At 40.6% G+C, this 17,854-nt stretch overlaps 2 protein-coding genes and 1 long non-coding RNA gene across 7 annotated transcripts in view; 1 reads left to right on the top strand and 2 right to left on the bottom strand.

The window, feature by feature from the left end:
* LOC148726108 (uncharacterized) overlaps positions 1-3,822 on the bottom strand; it is a 137,922-nt gene extending 134,100 nt beyond the window's left edge. For all 3 annotated transcript variants that reach the window (XR_015989241.1, XM_088726680.1, XM_088726681.1), the window contains exon 1: positions 3,387-3,822. Coding sequence is in view for 2 of the 3 variants with exons in the window: in XM_088726680.1 (XP_088582806.1) it covers positions 3,387-3,822 (436 nt within the window). In the remaining variant the exon portion in view is untranslated. The remainder of the gene's footprint in view (positions 1-3,386) is intronic.
* Positions 1-14,889, top strand: part of LOC148726107 (uncharacterized) — a 24,733-nt gene extending 9,844 nt beyond the window's left edge. The window contains exons 1-4 of one of the 3 annotated variants that reach the window (XR_015989257.1): positions 3,827-3,960; positions 10,084-10,425; positions 13,265-13,329; positions 13,487-14,889. This is a non-coding gene — a long non-coding RNA (uncharacterized LOC148726107). Of the gene's footprint in view, positions 1-3,826; positions 3,961-4,442; positions 4,581-10,083; positions 10,426-13,264; positions 13,330-13,486 lie in introns of those variants that run through there. The other 2 variants (XR_015989259.1, XR_015989258.1) reach the window with 2 other exon arrangements.
* Positions 13,450-17,675, bottom strand: LOC148726106 (NACHT, LRR and PYD domains-containing protein 3-like). The gene has a single exon (XM_088726588.1). The coding sequence runs from the start codon at positions 17,480-17,482 to the stop codon at positions 14,348-14,350; it is 3,135 nt and encodes a 1,044-aa protein (XP_088582714.1). The 5' UTR covers positions 17,483-17,675; the 3' UTR covers positions 13,450-14,347.
* Positions 17,676-17,854: the final 179 nt, after the last annotated feature.

Here is a 17,854-nt window from a genome sequence, read left to right as displayed (position 1 = left end):
ACGAAAACATGGGTCATCTTGGGGTGGACTGCACGCTAGACCTCGCTAGAGAGCGCTTCTATTGGCCCCACATGCAGTGAGATATTGAATACCATATTGGACATGTCTGTCAATGCCTTAAACAAAAAGCCCCCTCGCTTAAGACTAGAGCCCCACTAAATCCCATTGTGACTACCTCGCCTTTTGAGCTGGTCACCATTGACTTCCTTCATTTGGAGAAGAGTAGAGGAGGGTACAAACATATTTTCGTTGTGATAGACCATTTTACACGCTACGCCCAGGCTTATGCCACGAGAAACAGATCAGCTAAGACAGTTGCCCAGAAACTTTAAAATGATTTTATTCTCCGGTTTGGTTTTCCATTCAGAATTCACCATGATCAAGGAGGAGAATTTGAAAATAACCTTTATCGAGAGCTCTAGAAGCTGTGCAGCGTGGAACATTCTCGCACTACCCCCTATCATCCCCAGGGGAACGGTCAAGTTGAGCGCTTCAACTGGACACTCTTGGGAATGCTCCGTACCTTGCCAGAGACCCAGAAATCATGTTGGGCAGAACACTTGAACCATGTGGTACACGCTTATAACTGCACGAAACACGAATCAACTGGCTACTCGCTGTTTTTCCTTCTCTTCAGCCACCATCCCTGTTTGCCGGTAGACTTAATGTTTGGAACTAAAGATGAAACCAACCACGTGAATCATTCGCAATATGTCGAAAAGTGGCACAAAGCAATGACAGAGGCCTAACAATTGGCAGACAAGAAGTCCAGTGAAGCAGGCACACATACCAAACAACGTTATGACCGTTTTGTACAAAGTTCGATATTGCCGCCTGGTGATAGAGTTCTTGCATGCAATCTAAGAGAACGGGGTGGACCGGGGAAGCTGCGCTCGCATTGGGAGAATCAGATTCACAAAGTCGTTAGCCATAAGGAAGAAGATAGCCCTGTGTATGAAGTCAAGCCCGAGGCTGGCCTCGGAAGGAACAGAATCCTACATAGGAATTTGCTATTGCCGTGCAATAATCTTCCTATTGACATCCCAAATGGAGTTAGTCAGAGGAGAGAAGGAAGGACCGAGAAAGATAAGCGTAGCACTGCTTGTCAGATACCCGTAGCACAGGCCGAAGAATTGGAAGATGGCACCTGTAGTAATGATGAATATACAATCACTCCAGGGAACCCTTACACTGGGCAGTTCATAGAGGAGGCGGTTACTGAGGAGCTCGCTAAATCATCAGTTGAAGAGAAACAGCCTAAGCCGACACAGTCGGAGGATGCAATATCGGACCACGCCCATGGAGGGAAAGTAATCAGCAATCGAACTGTTTTGGAAGAGACAGAAGAAAGCGGCTTAGAGAACCGAAAGGGCCAAGATCCCCTAGCCCAGGATAACAACAGCCCACCACACAGCCCAGAACTGGAACCTAGGCTTAAACGACAGAGACATCAACCAACAGTTCTGACGTACAACACACTTGGCAATCCCACGTATGAGACCCAAGCTGCTATGCACGACATAGCCGCTGACAGTTTTTCTGGAACTCAATTACCCCAGCGTGGTACTCCGAATCTTCAGTGAAGAACAGGTTTGCCAACTGTAAACCAGTTTCAGCTACCCCCGTACTCACCTTTGTCCCAGTATCCAGTAATCTTTGGCTACCCGGGAACGTACCTGCAGTATCCACCCATGCCTCCACCTGTGTTCCATCCGGTTAACTAGTTCCCTGCTGCCTCACCTATCTTGTATCAGCCAAGGAGTGTTCTGATACAAGCATCCATAACCATGAACTCTGGGCACGTACCTGTTCCTGGCTTTGTGTTTTAATCGAACTTTTAGTAAATTAGGTTGCTCAAGAAAAAAAAATGCACCTAGATTTACGTCTCAGTTGCCATACTTCCTAATGAGGCGAGTGTATCCTATGGACGGGAGATGCTACCATGGATTTCAGTTGTTGCAGCCTTTTATTAGAGACTGATATGTCAGGATCCTATTATTTTACAAAGTTGTGTGTAACCTTCAGTTGCACTCCCCTTTACGGGCGGGAAACCTATTCATCTGTGCTTTTTGCGTATGCCTATTTAGGTGCAAGTGTCAGGGATGACACTTTTCTTCGGGGGGGGGGGGGGGAGGGAAGTTAGTTAGAGCATGAACGTAATGCAAAACATGTGACTTGTTACGTGGCAAGTTCCGGGACAGTTAGAAGAGAGTTGTTGTTGTAATTTTTGAAAAACAAAAACAAAAAATATATTCTTCTAGAAGCATTAATTATTAAGAGTTCTTCGTGGCTCTTGGAGTACGGGTAACATTTGCTCACTACAAATGCTGTATTTAGTAATTCCTAGAAATTACTCGGAATAAGAGGTGTGAATGTTCATGGTAAGTTCAAACAGGAATTCAATTCCTAACTGCAACAACTCTAGTTCTAAAAACCAAGAAATTCCCCAAAATTCCATGTTTATAGCCAACAGGACTTGGAATTCTTAGAAATTCCTAGGATTTCCAACTCAGAGCACTAATCACTTCCCTGAAAGACTGTAAATCTAAAAACTTGCCGGAAATTCCAGGAATGTTTAAGAATTATTAGCAATTTGAGGAAAACTTCGGGGCAACTACTAAAAAATAAATACGTGCATCAACGCCTGACTAAAAATTCAAATAGTCAATGAAATTTATTTATGTGCTTAATTTAGGTTTACACATAAATTACTTTCAATTGAATGTATATTAACATCAACATGTAGTAATATTAGGATGAAATTTGATTTCTTTTACTTTTCTTAAAAACTTCATAAAAATTATGCTCAAATAGTCCAATAGTCCTAATGAATCATAAACTATGTTTATTGCAATAAATACTATCAGTCCAAAAATAGTTTTAAATTAATCATTTCATTTGGAATGATAGTACAAATAGTATTTAACTCTTTCCTCACAGAGTCAGGATTTGATTTAATTTTATGCGGTTGTAACTTGTTTCCATAAAACTCTTGTGTGTTAAAATTCAAATGTAAGCTGTCAAGCAGCATTTTCATGTTATACTGTTTATTTTTGTTGATTCTGCAAAATTAGATTCAAAGATTTCTACTCAATTTTGACTTAACACTCTGGGAGTGAAGGGCTTAATTACAATTAAGTAATTAATATTTGAATGAAAATCGTCTTGTAACTGTAACAATAAATTGTAATGAAGTTATCCTAAACTGCAGACTAAGCAGCTGTTTATCTTTTTTCGCTGGGCTCGCAGCTTATCAAACGTGACTAAAATAATCCTGAAACCTTTAGCTTACTGATGTATTTGTTTCATTATAAAGCGTGCGCTTAAGAAAATGTGACATGTAAGTGACCGATTCGATTCTACCGAATATCGCAATTTTTACTCACCACAAACTTTCAAAATCGAAGCCTTATAAATTGCCGCTCGACCCTCGTACCGGCCAGTTGACAAGTGAACTGTTGTCCCTTCTTTTAACTCCACGGCGCCAACGACTTGCTTTTCATTTATAGCACTCACGCTATTCTCGTTTTCCCATTGAAATAAGGTAAAACCCATCTTTAGAGTTGTTATGCAAAACAGTTGATAAAAGAATTTAAACGCACCAGCGATCCACCGATGAGCGCCATATGTTTGTTTCTGATCAAGAGTAGCTAGTAGATAGAATCCGCTGGCTTTCCCGATTGCAGTCTCAAATAAAGCGCGGAAAAGTAATGTGACTTCTCTCACAAGTACTCTGCGTTTGAACAATGGTGTAAAGCGCGACTTTAATTGCGTGACTTGAAGTTTGCGTGACATTTCAGTTACAGTTGGCCTTTGTGCCATTTGAGCCTTTCGGATAGTTTTTCTTTCTTTAGTTGTTGCAACGTACGCTCCTTTACTGTTCACTGTTATGTCCGGCGTCCGTCCTAAGGTTACTTCTTAAGTTTTGGTTTCAAGCCACCGACGTATAGGGACCGATATGTAAGTTGCATTCGTTCGTTCTCACTCTGTAGCTTGCCCGATTTATGCAGGGTAGCGTTTCTCTTGATCTGATTTTATGCTTTGTGTGTGTGTTATTCCCTCGTATCGTCTAGCGGCTATTTCTAGTCATAATTTTCCTTTATCTCGTTTCGAGCAAGCTCTTTCATCTTTATAAGTGTATATTTTGTGTTTGCCGTGGCACTTAGTTCATTTACTAGTTCTTTTCGTTATGTTAGATTTATTTACGCTGTTAAGTCGCCACGTGTTTCAATTGAGCACAATCGATTATATAAGTTTCCTTTTTTTTAATTCGCCTACAGTTTACGAGATCTATTAAAGATAAGTCTCCGTAACGTATCCCCTGGCTTGGTTGTTACTTTCTTCGGTCGCGATTTTCTCGGCGCTTCGTTCGGCCTTGATGTTCGCTTGCCGCTACAAATGGATTAATAGATTAACCTAAGATCCATGTTTTTACGATGACAAAAATAATGATGTGAACTCACTCTATGTGGAAATAATCGAAAAGAATCGAGCGTAATACAAATGCACGATTTGCGGCCAAAAGTCGTCGAGGAAACGAAGACTTGGAAGCCCTGACTTCAGTTAAGTTCACGGCAAAGGTGAGAAATATCACAAGCCAATCAGAACTTTGAATGTGATTTAAAACGTGTTTTAAGAACATGTAGAGATTTGAAAGATATCACTACATTGAAAACATTATACTGCAGTCTTGTCAGACCCCTGCTCAAGTATTCATGTGAAACCTGGAATCCTCATACACAACGCAATATCAATAAATTAGAGGCAATTCAGAGGAGGGTGTTTCAACATGTAGGAAGCGATTGAGAGTGTAGAAGTGTATTTATTTAAATCACCAAATAAGGTAATGCCCAAATACGGCAAGTAGCACATGGCGTGTCACACAACATCGTAACATCTCCCTTTCTTTGTCAAACAAAGCTGAACATGGCCACAAACTAAATTTCAAAAAATAAATAATAGAAATGCAAAACGAACTTAACCCGACACAACGAGGAAACGAAGTAAAAAAAATTCAAAAGGTTCACTGAAACTAATGTCTCTGTACAGTCCTAAGCCTAAGTTGCACTTTAAGATCCAAAGACCTAAGTTGAGTAGTCACTTAGCCTAGCGGGAGGTTTTATTATTCTGGTCCTTGTTCTCTTGACTGCTGGTGATATTGGCTTGGGTCCAGGGACCATCGCTGGCGGTGAGCTGTGCTTTGAAGGCTGACTTGTGCTGAGATCAACTATCTTAGATGAGGGAGTCGGCGCAGCTGGTTTCTCAGCTGGTTTTAGGAAAGCACGGTTTCGACGGACCAGGTGGTTGTTAGCCTCCGTCTTCACTACATAGGTCCTGTCGGAGAGTTTCTCAACACAGGTACCTCTCTTCCATACGTCGTTCTTCTGTAGAGGGGCCACCCTGACGTCCTGTCCTATTTCAATTTCGGGTAAGGGACGGGAGGAACTATCATGATAGAACTTGGCTCTCTGTCTTTTTAGCCGGAGTAGTTGATCCACATTTCCTGGTACTTTCGGGTACAGGAGGTTAGTGGCAGTTGGAAGTAGAGTTCTTGTGCGTCGGGACATAAGTCTCTGTACTGGACTTGAACCTATTGACTCTGTAGGGGTATTTCTTTGATCAAGCAGTGCTAACCAGGGGTCTTTGTGGTCCTTAAGGGCTTTTTTTAGTAAAGACTTGGTCACTTTCACGGCTGCTTCTACCTTACCATTCGACTTGTGATGGTGTGGCGAAGAAGAAACATGGACAACTTCCCAACTGTGTGCGAACTGCCTGAATTCCTGACTTGTAAATTGGGAACCGTTGTCAGTGATCAAAGTGTCTGGTATCCCATGTCTGCTAAACTGCTCTTTTAGAAACTCAACCACAGCACTTGATGTGTTCTCTTGCAGCATCTTCACTTCGATAAAATCCGAATAGAAGTCTACGAGGACTATGTAATCTTTTCCATTAAGCTTGAACTGATCCGCCGCAACTCTACTCCAAGGGCGGTCCGGAATCTGATGACTTTGCATTGGTTCTTTTGGATTTTGGGATTGCCATTCACTGCAGATGGAACACTGTGAGACTTGGTCACGTACATCTCCAGTCATGTTTGGCCAAAACACGGAGTCTCTTGCTTTGCGAAGGCAGGCTTCTATGCCCAAGTGACTTGAATGTATCTTGGACATAACTTCAGGCCGCAAGACACGTGGAATTATTACTCTTGAACCCTTGAAGAGAACTCCATTGTGTATTGACAGCTCATCACGATAGTTCCAATATTCTCTGATGTTAACAGGTGCTTGATCTTTCTGAGCTGGCCAGCCACTGAGAATGGTGGTCTTTAGAACTTGCAAAGACTCATCCTGTCCAGTGCAGCGCTGTAGCTGTTCCAGTCGTTCAGGGGATATCTTCAAGGCTTGCATCGGGTTACTTTTCTCCAAATCCACTGAAAACACTTGAAAGGTATCTTCGGGCACTGTGTTTTCATGTTGTGCTGCTCTTGACAAGTGATCTGCTAGTAACATCTGACTCCCAGGTTTGTAGCTGACTGCCAGATTGTATTTCTGTAGTCGTAACAACATTCTCTGTAGACGGCACGGTGCTGCGAGCAGAGACTTCTTGAAGATGGACTCAAGGGGTTTATGATCCGTTTCTATGTAAATCTTCTCTCTGCGAGCCAGATACTGATTGAACCTCTCACATCCAAACACAATTGCAAGGCACTCTTTTTCGATGGTGGCATATCTTTGTTCTGTCTTAGAGAGAGTTCTGGATGCAAACGCTACGGGCTGTCCATTTTGTAGGAGAACTGCTCCTAAGCCTTTGTCACTGGCATCTGTCTGAATAGTTGCCTCTTCTTCTTCATTGTAAAATTTCAGAACTGGGTGCTGGATGACTAGCTGCTGTATGGTGGTGAAAGCTTTATCATGTTGTCTGGCCCATGTAAACTTGGCTGGACTGATGGTAAGTTCTCTCAAAGGTGCAGACACATCCGAGAGTTTGGGTAAGAATTTAGACAAATAATTGACAAAACCAAGTAGGGTCTGGACTTCACTCGTGGATGTTGGCTTTGGCATGTTCTTTATGGCTGTGACCTTGTCTGGATCAGGTTTTAGTCCCTCTTTAGAGATTACATGACCCATAAATTTGACCTCGGCTTTTCTCAGCTTGACTTTGGACTTGTTAAGCTTTAGGCTTATTCGTCTTGCTCGCTCCATTAGGCGTGCGACATTTCGATCATGATCAATTTGAGCTTCTGCATCTGTTGCTCCGTATCCTACCACCAGGATATCATCTCTGATCACTTTGACTCCATGAAGATCAGCTAGACATTCTTGAAGTTTGCTTTCAAATATTTCAGGAGCAGGACTTATCCCAAAGGGCATTCTGAGGAAACGGTATCTTCCAAGAGGCGTCCAAAAAGTTGTTAATTTACTGCTTTCCTCATCTAAGCTCACTTGGTAAAAACCATCCTTTGCATCAAAGGAGCTAAAGACTCTAGCTTTACTTAGATCAGGCAAAAGTTCCTCTAAGGTTGGCATTTGGAACTTTGGACGCTGTATAGCCTTGTTTAAATCTTTGGGATCTAGACAGATTCGGATCTTATTCGGTTTAGCTACTACCACCATGCTACTTATCCACTCTGAGGGTTCCTCAGCTTTCTTAATGATCCCTTTTTCCTGAAGCTCGGCAATCTTCTTCTTCACATCTTTTCGAAGGGCTACCGGAACACGACGAGGAGAATGCTGTACCGGTGTAACATTCTTGTCAACCACTATTTTTGCATTTCCAATGTGTCCCAGGCCAGTGAATACGTCCTGATACTTGCTAAACAGGCCTTCTTCTGACAGCGGCTTCTCTGCACTGTTAACTTGGTGCACTGTCTGGGTGAGGGAAGAATTGAGCTTGATGAGTTGCAACTTCTCACAGGTTTCGGCTGACAGCAGAGGTCTACACTTGCCTTGAACCACTTGAAACTTGAGTGTCTGCCTGGTACTATGGTGCTTCACATACAAGTCACATTCCCCGATGGGCTTCAGTGTTGACCCCCCAAATAGCCTGAGCTTGACCGTTGACCTTTCAACTGGAGGATCTCCTAGCTGGGTTATGGCTGACAGGTCATCTAGGCAGAGTACATTGCATGTGGCTCCAGTGTCCAGTTGACATGTGATTGATGTGGTGAAGTCATCTTTTGGAGATTTGTAGAACTGTATTTCTGTAAACCATTGTCTGGCCTTCGTATCAACTAGCGATATAGTTTCCAAGGTTAGGCACATTTCGTCGTCACTTGACGTTACAATATCTTCAAACTGATTTACTTTCTTCCTTGCGAGACACACTGACGCGAAGTGGCCTTTTTTGTTACAGTTGCTGCATGTTTTTCCGGACGCCGGACACTCCGTTCTCTTTACATGACGTTCTGTGCGACCACAATATTTGCATTTGAAACGAGGGCGTTCTTCTACGCCCGAATTCTTCGGTTTATCATCGGATTTCTGCTGTTTCTCTGGAGCTTTCTTGAAGTGACGTCTTCTTGGAACCTTCTTTCTTTCAACAAGCTTCTTAACCTCCTCGGCTTTGTCCTCTGTGTTCTGAATTTTCTTCATTTGCTGCGCGGCTACTTCGCTCGTAGTGCACATTTGGATGGCTTTTTTAAGATCCAGATTCTTTTCTCTCAATAATCGTACTTTGTCACCATTATTCTTCAGTCCTATGACTAGCCTGTCCCTGATAAGATCGTCAGTCAGCTCTCCGTATTCGCAGGATGCGGCTAACTTTCGCAGTCTTGTTACATAACTTTGAGTTGACTCGTCATTGCCTTGCATGCATGTGTTGAAAACGTACCTTTCGTAAACTACATTTCTTGCGGGCTTGAAATACTGATCTAGCGCTTCTAGACATCTATCGATATTCTGTTTGTCGTCTTCTGATAGGTTCAGGTTTAGGAAAATTTGGAGGCATTCTCGGCCCATTGCAGATCTCAAGGTCGCTAGGCGAATGGTATTTTCACGGTGAATGAGGCCCGTGGCGATTTCGTAATCGCTCCATTGATGTTTGAAAAACTCCCAGTTTCCAGCGACGTCTCCACGGCAATGCATTGCGTTTGGCAGCGGAAAATTGTGCGGTATTGCTTGTGGTATATATGCCGGCGCTAAAGGTTGAATACTGCTTGCGCTGGGTGTCTCCTCGTGGGCACTTTCTGTCGACATCTTCTTTCGCTTGCAAGGAGCGAACTGATTCAGAATTGTGATCAGGCGAAGGGAACAGAATTTGCGGGTAGCTTCCACTGGTTTTTCACTCAGACGCGAGCGAAATTTAGGCAAGTAAAGCGGAGTTTACTCCTGACACCATGTTTCAACATGTAGGAAGCGATTGAGAGTGTAGAAGTGTATTTATTTAAATCACCAAATAAGGTAATGCCCAAATACGGCAAGTAGCACATGGCGTGTCACACAACATCGTAACAGAGGGTAACCAAGTTTATTCTTAACTCTGATGAGGATTGTGATGTTAGATTAAAGAAATTAAAATTACATAGTTTCTTTCATAGAAGATACATCAGGGATATTGTTTTTGTATTCAATTTAATAAATGGGCATTATGATATGGATATTTCTGATAAGGTGCTTTTCTGTAAAGATCGTAGTGTAGATTATAACTTAAGGAAGAGTGATTCTCTTGACCTAGTTAGCGTGTACAGTAGAACAAATATTTTTAAATATAGCTTTTTTATCCGTGTTGTGAATGAATGGAACAGTCTTCCAAATAATATAAAGGATTCTGCTAGTATTTCTAGCCTTAAACATAAAGTTACTTCATTCCTTGGTAATACTTAGAAATTTTAGATCTGATTCAATGTAATACTTAGATATCAAACTCTATACTATGATAACTGTTTTTTAATATTATATCTTACTGGAGAGCATCCCTCGTATGGTGTCTAGGACGTTTTTGGATGCTGCCTCTCCATTATCATTATTTATTTATTCTGTTTATGTTTATGTCTATGTATTTATTTATGCATCTATTTAGTAATTTAATTAAATCTAGATTTGCAGAAACTGTAATAAATAAAAAATACCCTCATTATTATAACAGGTGGAGACCACCATAGGAAGTATAAGATATAACTAGATGGTGACAGTGTACCAGTACCCAAATCAACATAGTTTGACTGCAACAAGTGTCCAGCAACACATTTCCACACAGCCATAGTCTTTCGCCTCCACAGAACTAGCAGTGGTGCCAAGAGAGTTAAGTGCGTTTCCTAACAAAGAAACATTTGTGCAAGAGAAGGAAGCGACTTTGTTGCATTGGAATTCTCGCCTACAAATGGATGTGCACATTCCGAAGTGTTCCAATGTTTATGGTTATGTTTCTCTTGTATGATTTTGGCACCTCTGTGGACATGAGACATTTGGAATCCAAGAGGCCTTTGAGGTTAGAAAGCAAATCTATGATTGACAATTTGCATTTAACATAATTGACTGCTGCTTTACGTAAAAAAGTGCATGTTAATGTTCAGATTTACTAAAACTCATTTTGAATAATAAATTTCATGATAAACGTATACAGGTATATCTCTTGGTACATTCTGTAGGGGAACCAAAGTTTTAAACCTCTAAAATTACTCCTTGTCTTAAAACTTCCACTTTCAAGGTATTGAGAATTTCTTGGAATTATTTGAGATTCAGGGTTATGTACATTGCCTCAAATTCAATTCCCAGAAATTCCCAAAAAATTCCACCCAATCTTAACTTATAGGTAGTTTGTGTAGCTGAGAATTCCCAGGAATTCCAAGTCCTTGCAAAACTTTAACCTTCCTTTCCCAGAAATTCCCAATAATTCCAAGCTTTTCAAATCAGAGCTTATTTATATAGTTGAGAATTTTTGAGAATTTCAAGGAATTCCCAGAAAACTGGGAATTCAGTTCAGAAGGGCGTTAGGGTTTATGGAGGTTTCGACAAATTGCAAGTTTGCACCCCTGTCAATTTTAGGAGTTCACCACCTGGGCCCAGTTGTTCAAAGGCCGATTAGGGCTAACTCAGGGTTAGTTGTTAATCCCGGTTTCTATATTTCTCTGTTGAAAGGCCGTTTTGGGATAATTTTCCCAATTCTTTTTAGAGCATTCAATCATTAAATCATAGAAAAATGGAATTCAAGTGAATTTTCTTTTAAAGCTTTCAGATCTGAAATCAAATTTTACACTAACCCCGGGTTTTCTTAACCCACCTTTGAACAACCCGGCCCTGGAGTAAAGCAAGTTCCCCACCCCCCTTTACCAGTTTTCCCCCAAAGTAGAGCATGGCCTTCTAGAGCCTTAGCTGACTTTGATGCTCTCTGAATCCCTGGATTGTTGCCTACAATTGTTGTCTCTTTCTTTTCTCCTTTGTTATTCTTCTGTCACTGTAAAAGTTTAGCAGTAGAAAATCTTGTTTCATTTGGTTGGATTTGTTTTGACAGACAAAAACTTTCTTTAAAGGTATAGCATTTTGGCTCTTGCTTCTGGTTTCTTGTTACTTCCACTGTTTGCAAGCAGAATTTTGCCCTCCCCCCCCCCACCCTTAACCTTTTCTTTCTTGTCAAGTACATGAGGCCTTCTTTCTATGCAGTTAACTACATTCAAAATCATGTAAATTAAAGATCTTTTTAATTATTTGAAAGCATGCAACATAAAGATCTTTTTAATTATTCTCCTCCTGATCTTTCACAGAAGACTGCAAATTAAAACAAACAACTTTCTTAAAAACTCTCAGCTTGGTTAAGTTCCAACAAGCTTGCATACAAAAAAATTTGTTATTTGTGTTGTTAATAACATACAACATTAATTACTGAATAAAACCCACTTCCCTTAAAATATGTATGCTACAGGGAGTTGAGTCTTGGGCCAGTTTTTTTTTTTTTTTTTTGTTTAATTAGGAACCAAGAGGACAAAGGTCTGGGTGACAATGCCAAACTGGATACTCTATGACATGCATCTCCCCGTTAGCATTTTCATTCTGAGACCAGACAAAAGAAATATTAGAGAAAGATGTTCTTTTGTATCTCCTCATTATTGAGGAAAAAAGAAGGAAAAATGAGTCCTCATGAGTAGTCAAGAGGTAGAGCTTTGGATTCTGCAGCTCCATGCTCTATCACTAAGCCAACAATACATGTATAATTTTCCATTGTGTTGCACTTGCTCAAAAGTCAAATTAATCACAGCAAGCAACCAATGTAAAATAATATTGTATGGCAAATTAATAATTACGTAAAGTCAACAAAGCTAAAAGCTGGGATTATGTGTATGTAACGCAGCTTTGGCTCTACATGTTAACCAAGTGTCAGTTGATACCCTCATCAGCTGATACAAGAAGTTTATAACCCCGTTTTAGGTCAAAAGCTCTTGCTGATAATAAATCCAAGTTGTTGGTAATGTATCGGCCAAGTTTTAGCCGCATGTATCATTTATTGTACATGGCACGCCTTATGTGGCAAAATTTAAACTCATACTGGGCCATAGTATGCAGATTTACGTTTCTGATGTGATATTGCATGAGGCAGATTATCCTTAATTTAACTTATTATCCATTTTCAACGTTTCTTTTACATGGAAATATAGCTCTATACCCAAGGTTGTGAAATTCTGGTCACTCCCTGTTTCAGATTTTAAATTTATTTATTTTGCAACTTCTATTTCAACTCTTGGCAAAGTTACCAGCTGCTGTCAAATATTTGTCTTTGCACGCCATCATTTTCTCAACTTCATTGGAAACTGATATGAGAAACCGAGGCAGGAAAATGAAATGGATAAATTTGTATTGTTTGCATCAAAAATCCAGATGAAAAGTGTTGAAAAATTGGGAGGAAGTCTGAAGTGTTTTGCTTTTCCTAAGCAGGAACAAGTACTTTGTGGAGTTTCCTTGCCTTCTCTTCCCATTCCTTTTACCTGTGGAATTCATGTCTGTTCTCTGATTTGTTTTAGTTCTTTTATCTAGTTAGGATTGTTTTTTTGCTCCCAAGTTCCATCGATGTCATAAACATTGCATCAGCAAAAGCTTTTAAAACATGTGTCCTCCCATCTGGCCAATATTCTGAATGAGTGGCTAGGTTGGAATGTATTAAAGCGAATGCGTGACTGATATTTATTTCATGTCATTCACATTTAAAGCTTTCTTACACATTGGTTTGAGACGTGGTGAGGAATTTCTGTTTTATTATTGGGAGGGAAATCATTCTTACTAAGATATGGTGAGGGTTTTAATAAAAGTGCCGTAAATCCCCACTATTTTTTGTTTAGTTTGCCATCAAGTGTAGGTGATGTTGAAGACAGCTTTTTAAGGAGACTTCAGGCATATTTCTCAGGTAAATGTATTCTTTTTCTTGAAATTAGGAAGGCTACATCTCCCCCCCCCCCCCATCACTCTTCCCCATTGCTTTCAAGTTGTCTCTAATCATAGGGGATAAAAAGATCGCTACACAAAGTTCACAATCATTTACAAAATTTATTCCACACTGATAGGTTTGGGAGTTCTGGCTCTATTAACAAGTACTGGTAAGTTGAAATCTTAACTGCAAAGGCTGATTCTTCATCTTCCGATTTTGCAGTACAATACTACTTATGGACAGTTCATTAGACCGGGCAAATAACAGGCCCTAGATATGTACAGAAGTTCGCTAAATATGTACAAAAGTTCGCTAGTATGTACATCAGTTGTAGAAACCTAAGCAAAATTGATATGATTTAAATCTCTCACTACCGAAATAACTTTTCTTTCAAGCACGCGACGAGTTTATTTACAATTGGCTAGGATTTCAATGGCAGTTGATATGAAATTACTTGAACCTGATCGCTTCAATCGAAAGGGAAAACAAACTATAAAACAAATGTGTTCTATCTATAATCTGTACTGAAAGTAACTCATCCGATCCGCTTTTAATCTCCAAAAGAACTTCGATAAACTTAACTGGAAACTATTGCTTGTGACAAGTATAAGCGATCAAAACATACAGAAGCTTGCATTCAATTTAGGATCGAAACTAACCAATCATTAAACGATAGACTTTCCTGAGAGGTCCGAGATTTGCCGGCTCTCTTTGTGTTTTCACTTCAATATTATTGGTTCGCATAAAAAAAGATTGACATCCTTTCCTCTCACTAAACATGTTCATTGGTTCATTTTTCTTTATTTCGATCCGGTTCAAATAATCTGTCTGCCGTGAGCGCCTTTCAAACCTAGTTTGTTTTCATTCGCGTTTTAAGTTTTTGGATTGTAATATGTCACTGAGCTGGTTACCTCACAGTTAACGTTGAATAGTAAGATTTTGAAAAGTAAGTAGTTCAGATAATTTCTTTACAGTTTACAATTGCAATTGCCGAGGCTTAAATATGTAGCTTACACTTAGACTTACTCTTACTTACTAAACTAAGTGCATGTTGCTTACCTGCTTCTGTGATGTTACTGTTTGTGAGGTATAACGTGCGTAGCTTACAGTTGTTGCTTGTGATGGCGTCAGCCAGGTGCTGTGCTCCTGTGTCTGTGATGTTATTGCCCCAGAGGTTTAACTTGCGTAGCTGACAGTTGTTGTTTGTAATGGCGTCAGCCAAGTACTGTGCTCCTGTGTCTGTGATGTCATTGTTGAAGAGGTGTAACGTGCGTAGCTGACAGTTGTTGCTTGTGATGGCGTCAGCCAAATACTTTGCTCCTTCATCTTTCAATTGATTTCTTTCGAGGTTTAACCAGCTCAGTTGTGATTTCTTACATTTTAACAATTTACAAATCTCAAAACAACCTAGAGGACCCAGGTTATTGACACTCAATTGTAGATGTGAAATTTGTTGAACATCCATAATTACATTTACTAACGAAGAGCAATCAACAGCTGTGAGGTCACTATGAATAAAATTTAAACAGTTAAAGTTAATTTGTTGTAGTTTTCTCTGAACTATCGATTGCATTCCATCACTTTCGTTAAAACATTTGAACAATGTCATTGCTAAATACCGTTTTCCTCGAGTCGGCCACATGGTTACTTCCCTTCGCGTTTCACTCTCTGACAACAGTTCATAGTCGTCAACAGTTTCCTTTTCAGTTTCCACAGGAAGAAGGTCAGTGATAATTTCGCACGGTAGGTTTTCTTTATCGTTCATTAGTCCTGCTAGGAACTGGAAAACCAGTTGCCATTTTCCATCCTTGATGTTTTGGGAAACAAATTCCGTCAGTTCACTTTCCGTCATTGTATTAACTAGGTGTCTTGCAGCGAAAAACTCTTGCATTGTTAAGTGAATGAAGCAGAATTGTGGTTTGTATTCAAACGCTTCAGTTTGACGGTCGGGTAAGCGATGGAATAGAGCGCTGTCCTCCATTCCACGTACTTCGTTTCCTTCAAGGATCAGCTTCCCTTCTTTAATTCCCTCAAAGGCCACTCTTCCTAGTGTCTCGAATTTCTTTTCTACTTCAGTTGGCAGTTTATCTGAAAGAAAGCGTTCGCGAGTAAAACGGTCGTCGCGAAATTCTTTCGTGTGTTTGAAATAAAACACTTTCATTCCAATCTTGTAAATCGTTGTTAATTTGGAAGGGAGGGTAACGCTAGCGGAACTTTCGAACTGCAATATCTGTGACAGACTTGAGCAAATGATGAAGCTGTTCACAGGGATATAACAGAGCGAAAGTAAGTTCATGTTGCTGCTGATGTGTCGCCATAGTGTTTCGCCTGCTTGTTTGTCATCTTGAGCGAATTTGTAAACATATTCTTTAATTTGCTCGGTTGAAAACCCCAGGATTTCTAAGGCTTTGTCGAAGTTAAGATGAGCGATGCCTTTCAAAGCCGTAGGTCTCGTAGTCGTCACAACCGACGCATCTTCGAGGAGTTCCCCCTTCACGAGCAACTGATAAAGGATTTCGAGCGGCATCTTTTCTTCGATGCTGGGAGGGGGAGGCTTCACGACGGCCATGTTCGCGCCATGTTTAAATTCGTCGAATCCATCAAAAATTATAAGGACACTCTCAGGGTGCTGCAGGATGTGCTTCCAGACTTCATCGTCCAGGTGGTTTGAGGGAGAATGTTCTGACATTATCAGTAGTTCCCTGAGGCTAAGGTCGTTTGCTGAGTCGAATCGCCTGAATTTCACCATGAAAGCAGCATCAAAATGGATTTTGGCATTGGATGGTGCATTAAAAACTCTATCCAATGCCCAGTCTCTAAGAATTTTGGTACAGCATAATGTCTTCCCGATTCCAGGACGACCGACAATCAAGACTTTCTTATTTTCATCATTTAGGAGGTCTTTCAGGCTTTTCAGTTGTGATTCTTCGTTGCGCGACTTTGGATAAACTTTGAGTTGCTTGTGTCTGTCTGTGGTAAAGTGGTACACAGCCCTGCCGGGAATGACCACCAGGTTTGTGTAAATGTGATCCAGAGTCAAATCTTTAGTAGCTGTTTGTTCCCCGGGAGGGCCTGAAAACGGTGATCGGAGTTCGGCTAGAGAGTCGGTGTCTTTTTTAATCTTTTTCTTTGTTTTGGTGATGAATATTTGAAGCTGTTCAGAGTGCTCATTTCCGCTCCTTCCATCTACCTTTTGTGGTTCTCGATGCGATTCGATTTGGTCTCTTGGTTGAGGTAGGATAACTGTATCTTGTGGAGGCTCTTGGCACAACCCGACTTGTGTAGGACGTTGTTCACGCTCTCTTAGCAGAAGTTGAACAAGTTCATGTTCTCTTCTTTGAGGTTCCTGAAGCGACTTGTCATCGGTGGGATTTAGATGGGTTTTTAGAAACTCTGAGTCTTGCATGAATCTCCTCTCTTTGCATGCTCGTAACAAAATGTAGACGGTTTCAATCAGAATGCCAGCGACAAAAGTCCCATTCACTATAAGGACAGCGTACATCCAGAAGGTTTTTCTTTCCGCTCGTCGATTGTAACATTCGTGAGTATTGTTTGGGGTGGCGTTAGATGAATTCCTTGGCTGATTGGTTTCATAGTTAAAATAACAGTCAAACTTTGAGGAAAACTGTAAAGGATAAAGCCACTGAGTTTGTAGGACTATGAAGAGAATTCCTAAGACAAGTCTTGTGGATAGTTGACAACAATAAGCGATGAAAAGTTTGTGTCCACGGTTTCTTTCTGGCCCTGTTGAGTTCCCTTGGTCGTGCGACAGTCCGCTCTCGGGGTCTCCGTTACGGTTACTTGAGGACAAATGATCGACTTTATGTCTCACTGATTGGGAGTACATAGCACATACGATTCCAATAAGGCCGAAATTGATGATCATGAAGCCATATATAGGAACGCCGTGATTCTTGTACTGTTTCTCGTACTTCTCGAAACATTTTCCACGGACGAGGTCGGTGTATTCGCTCCTCGCTCCACCACAGCGGAAATCAAATCTTTCTTCACTGTTCTCCACTTCAGCAAAAATGCCAAAGAAGACTGCGCTGATCATAAACCAAATTAAAACTGCGGCATAGCTAATTTTGTTGAAGGTTTTTGGTGCAATTAGTTCTTTGAGATGATCCATCCTTTCAATGCTGTTGCATTCACGCTGTTTCGATGAAATGAAAAACGCTTTATAATTTGGCTTGTGGACTTCGGTTACGCATTGTTTCAGATTTTTGGTTTCAATGGCAAAACTGCAATTTGAACTCCTGGCAAACTTACGGCTCTCAATGATTTGTTCTCGCACGCTATCATTTTCTCGACTACATAGGAAACCGAAGGAGGAAAATGAAACGCTTGGGTCAAATTTTCCTTATTTGAAATACGTCAAATTTATTTGAAATTTCTTGTAAAGAGGCGCCATAGAAACGTTTTCATGATGAGGAGAAATCGTGAGTTGATATTGTAAGGGTTTTTACTGAGTATGAAAACCTCCCAATGACCTGATTGCGCT

Source organism: Stylophora pistillata, chromosome 7 (genome assembly GCF_964205215.1).
Source record: "Stylophora pistillata chromosome 7, jaStyPist1.2, whole genome shotgun sequence".
NCBI lineage: Eukaryota > Metazoa > Cnidaria > Anthozoa > Scleractinia > Pocilloporidae > Stylophora > Stylophora pistillata.
Note: the sequence above shows the minus strand (reverse complement) of the source record. Positions and strands in the feature narration are given on the sequence as shown.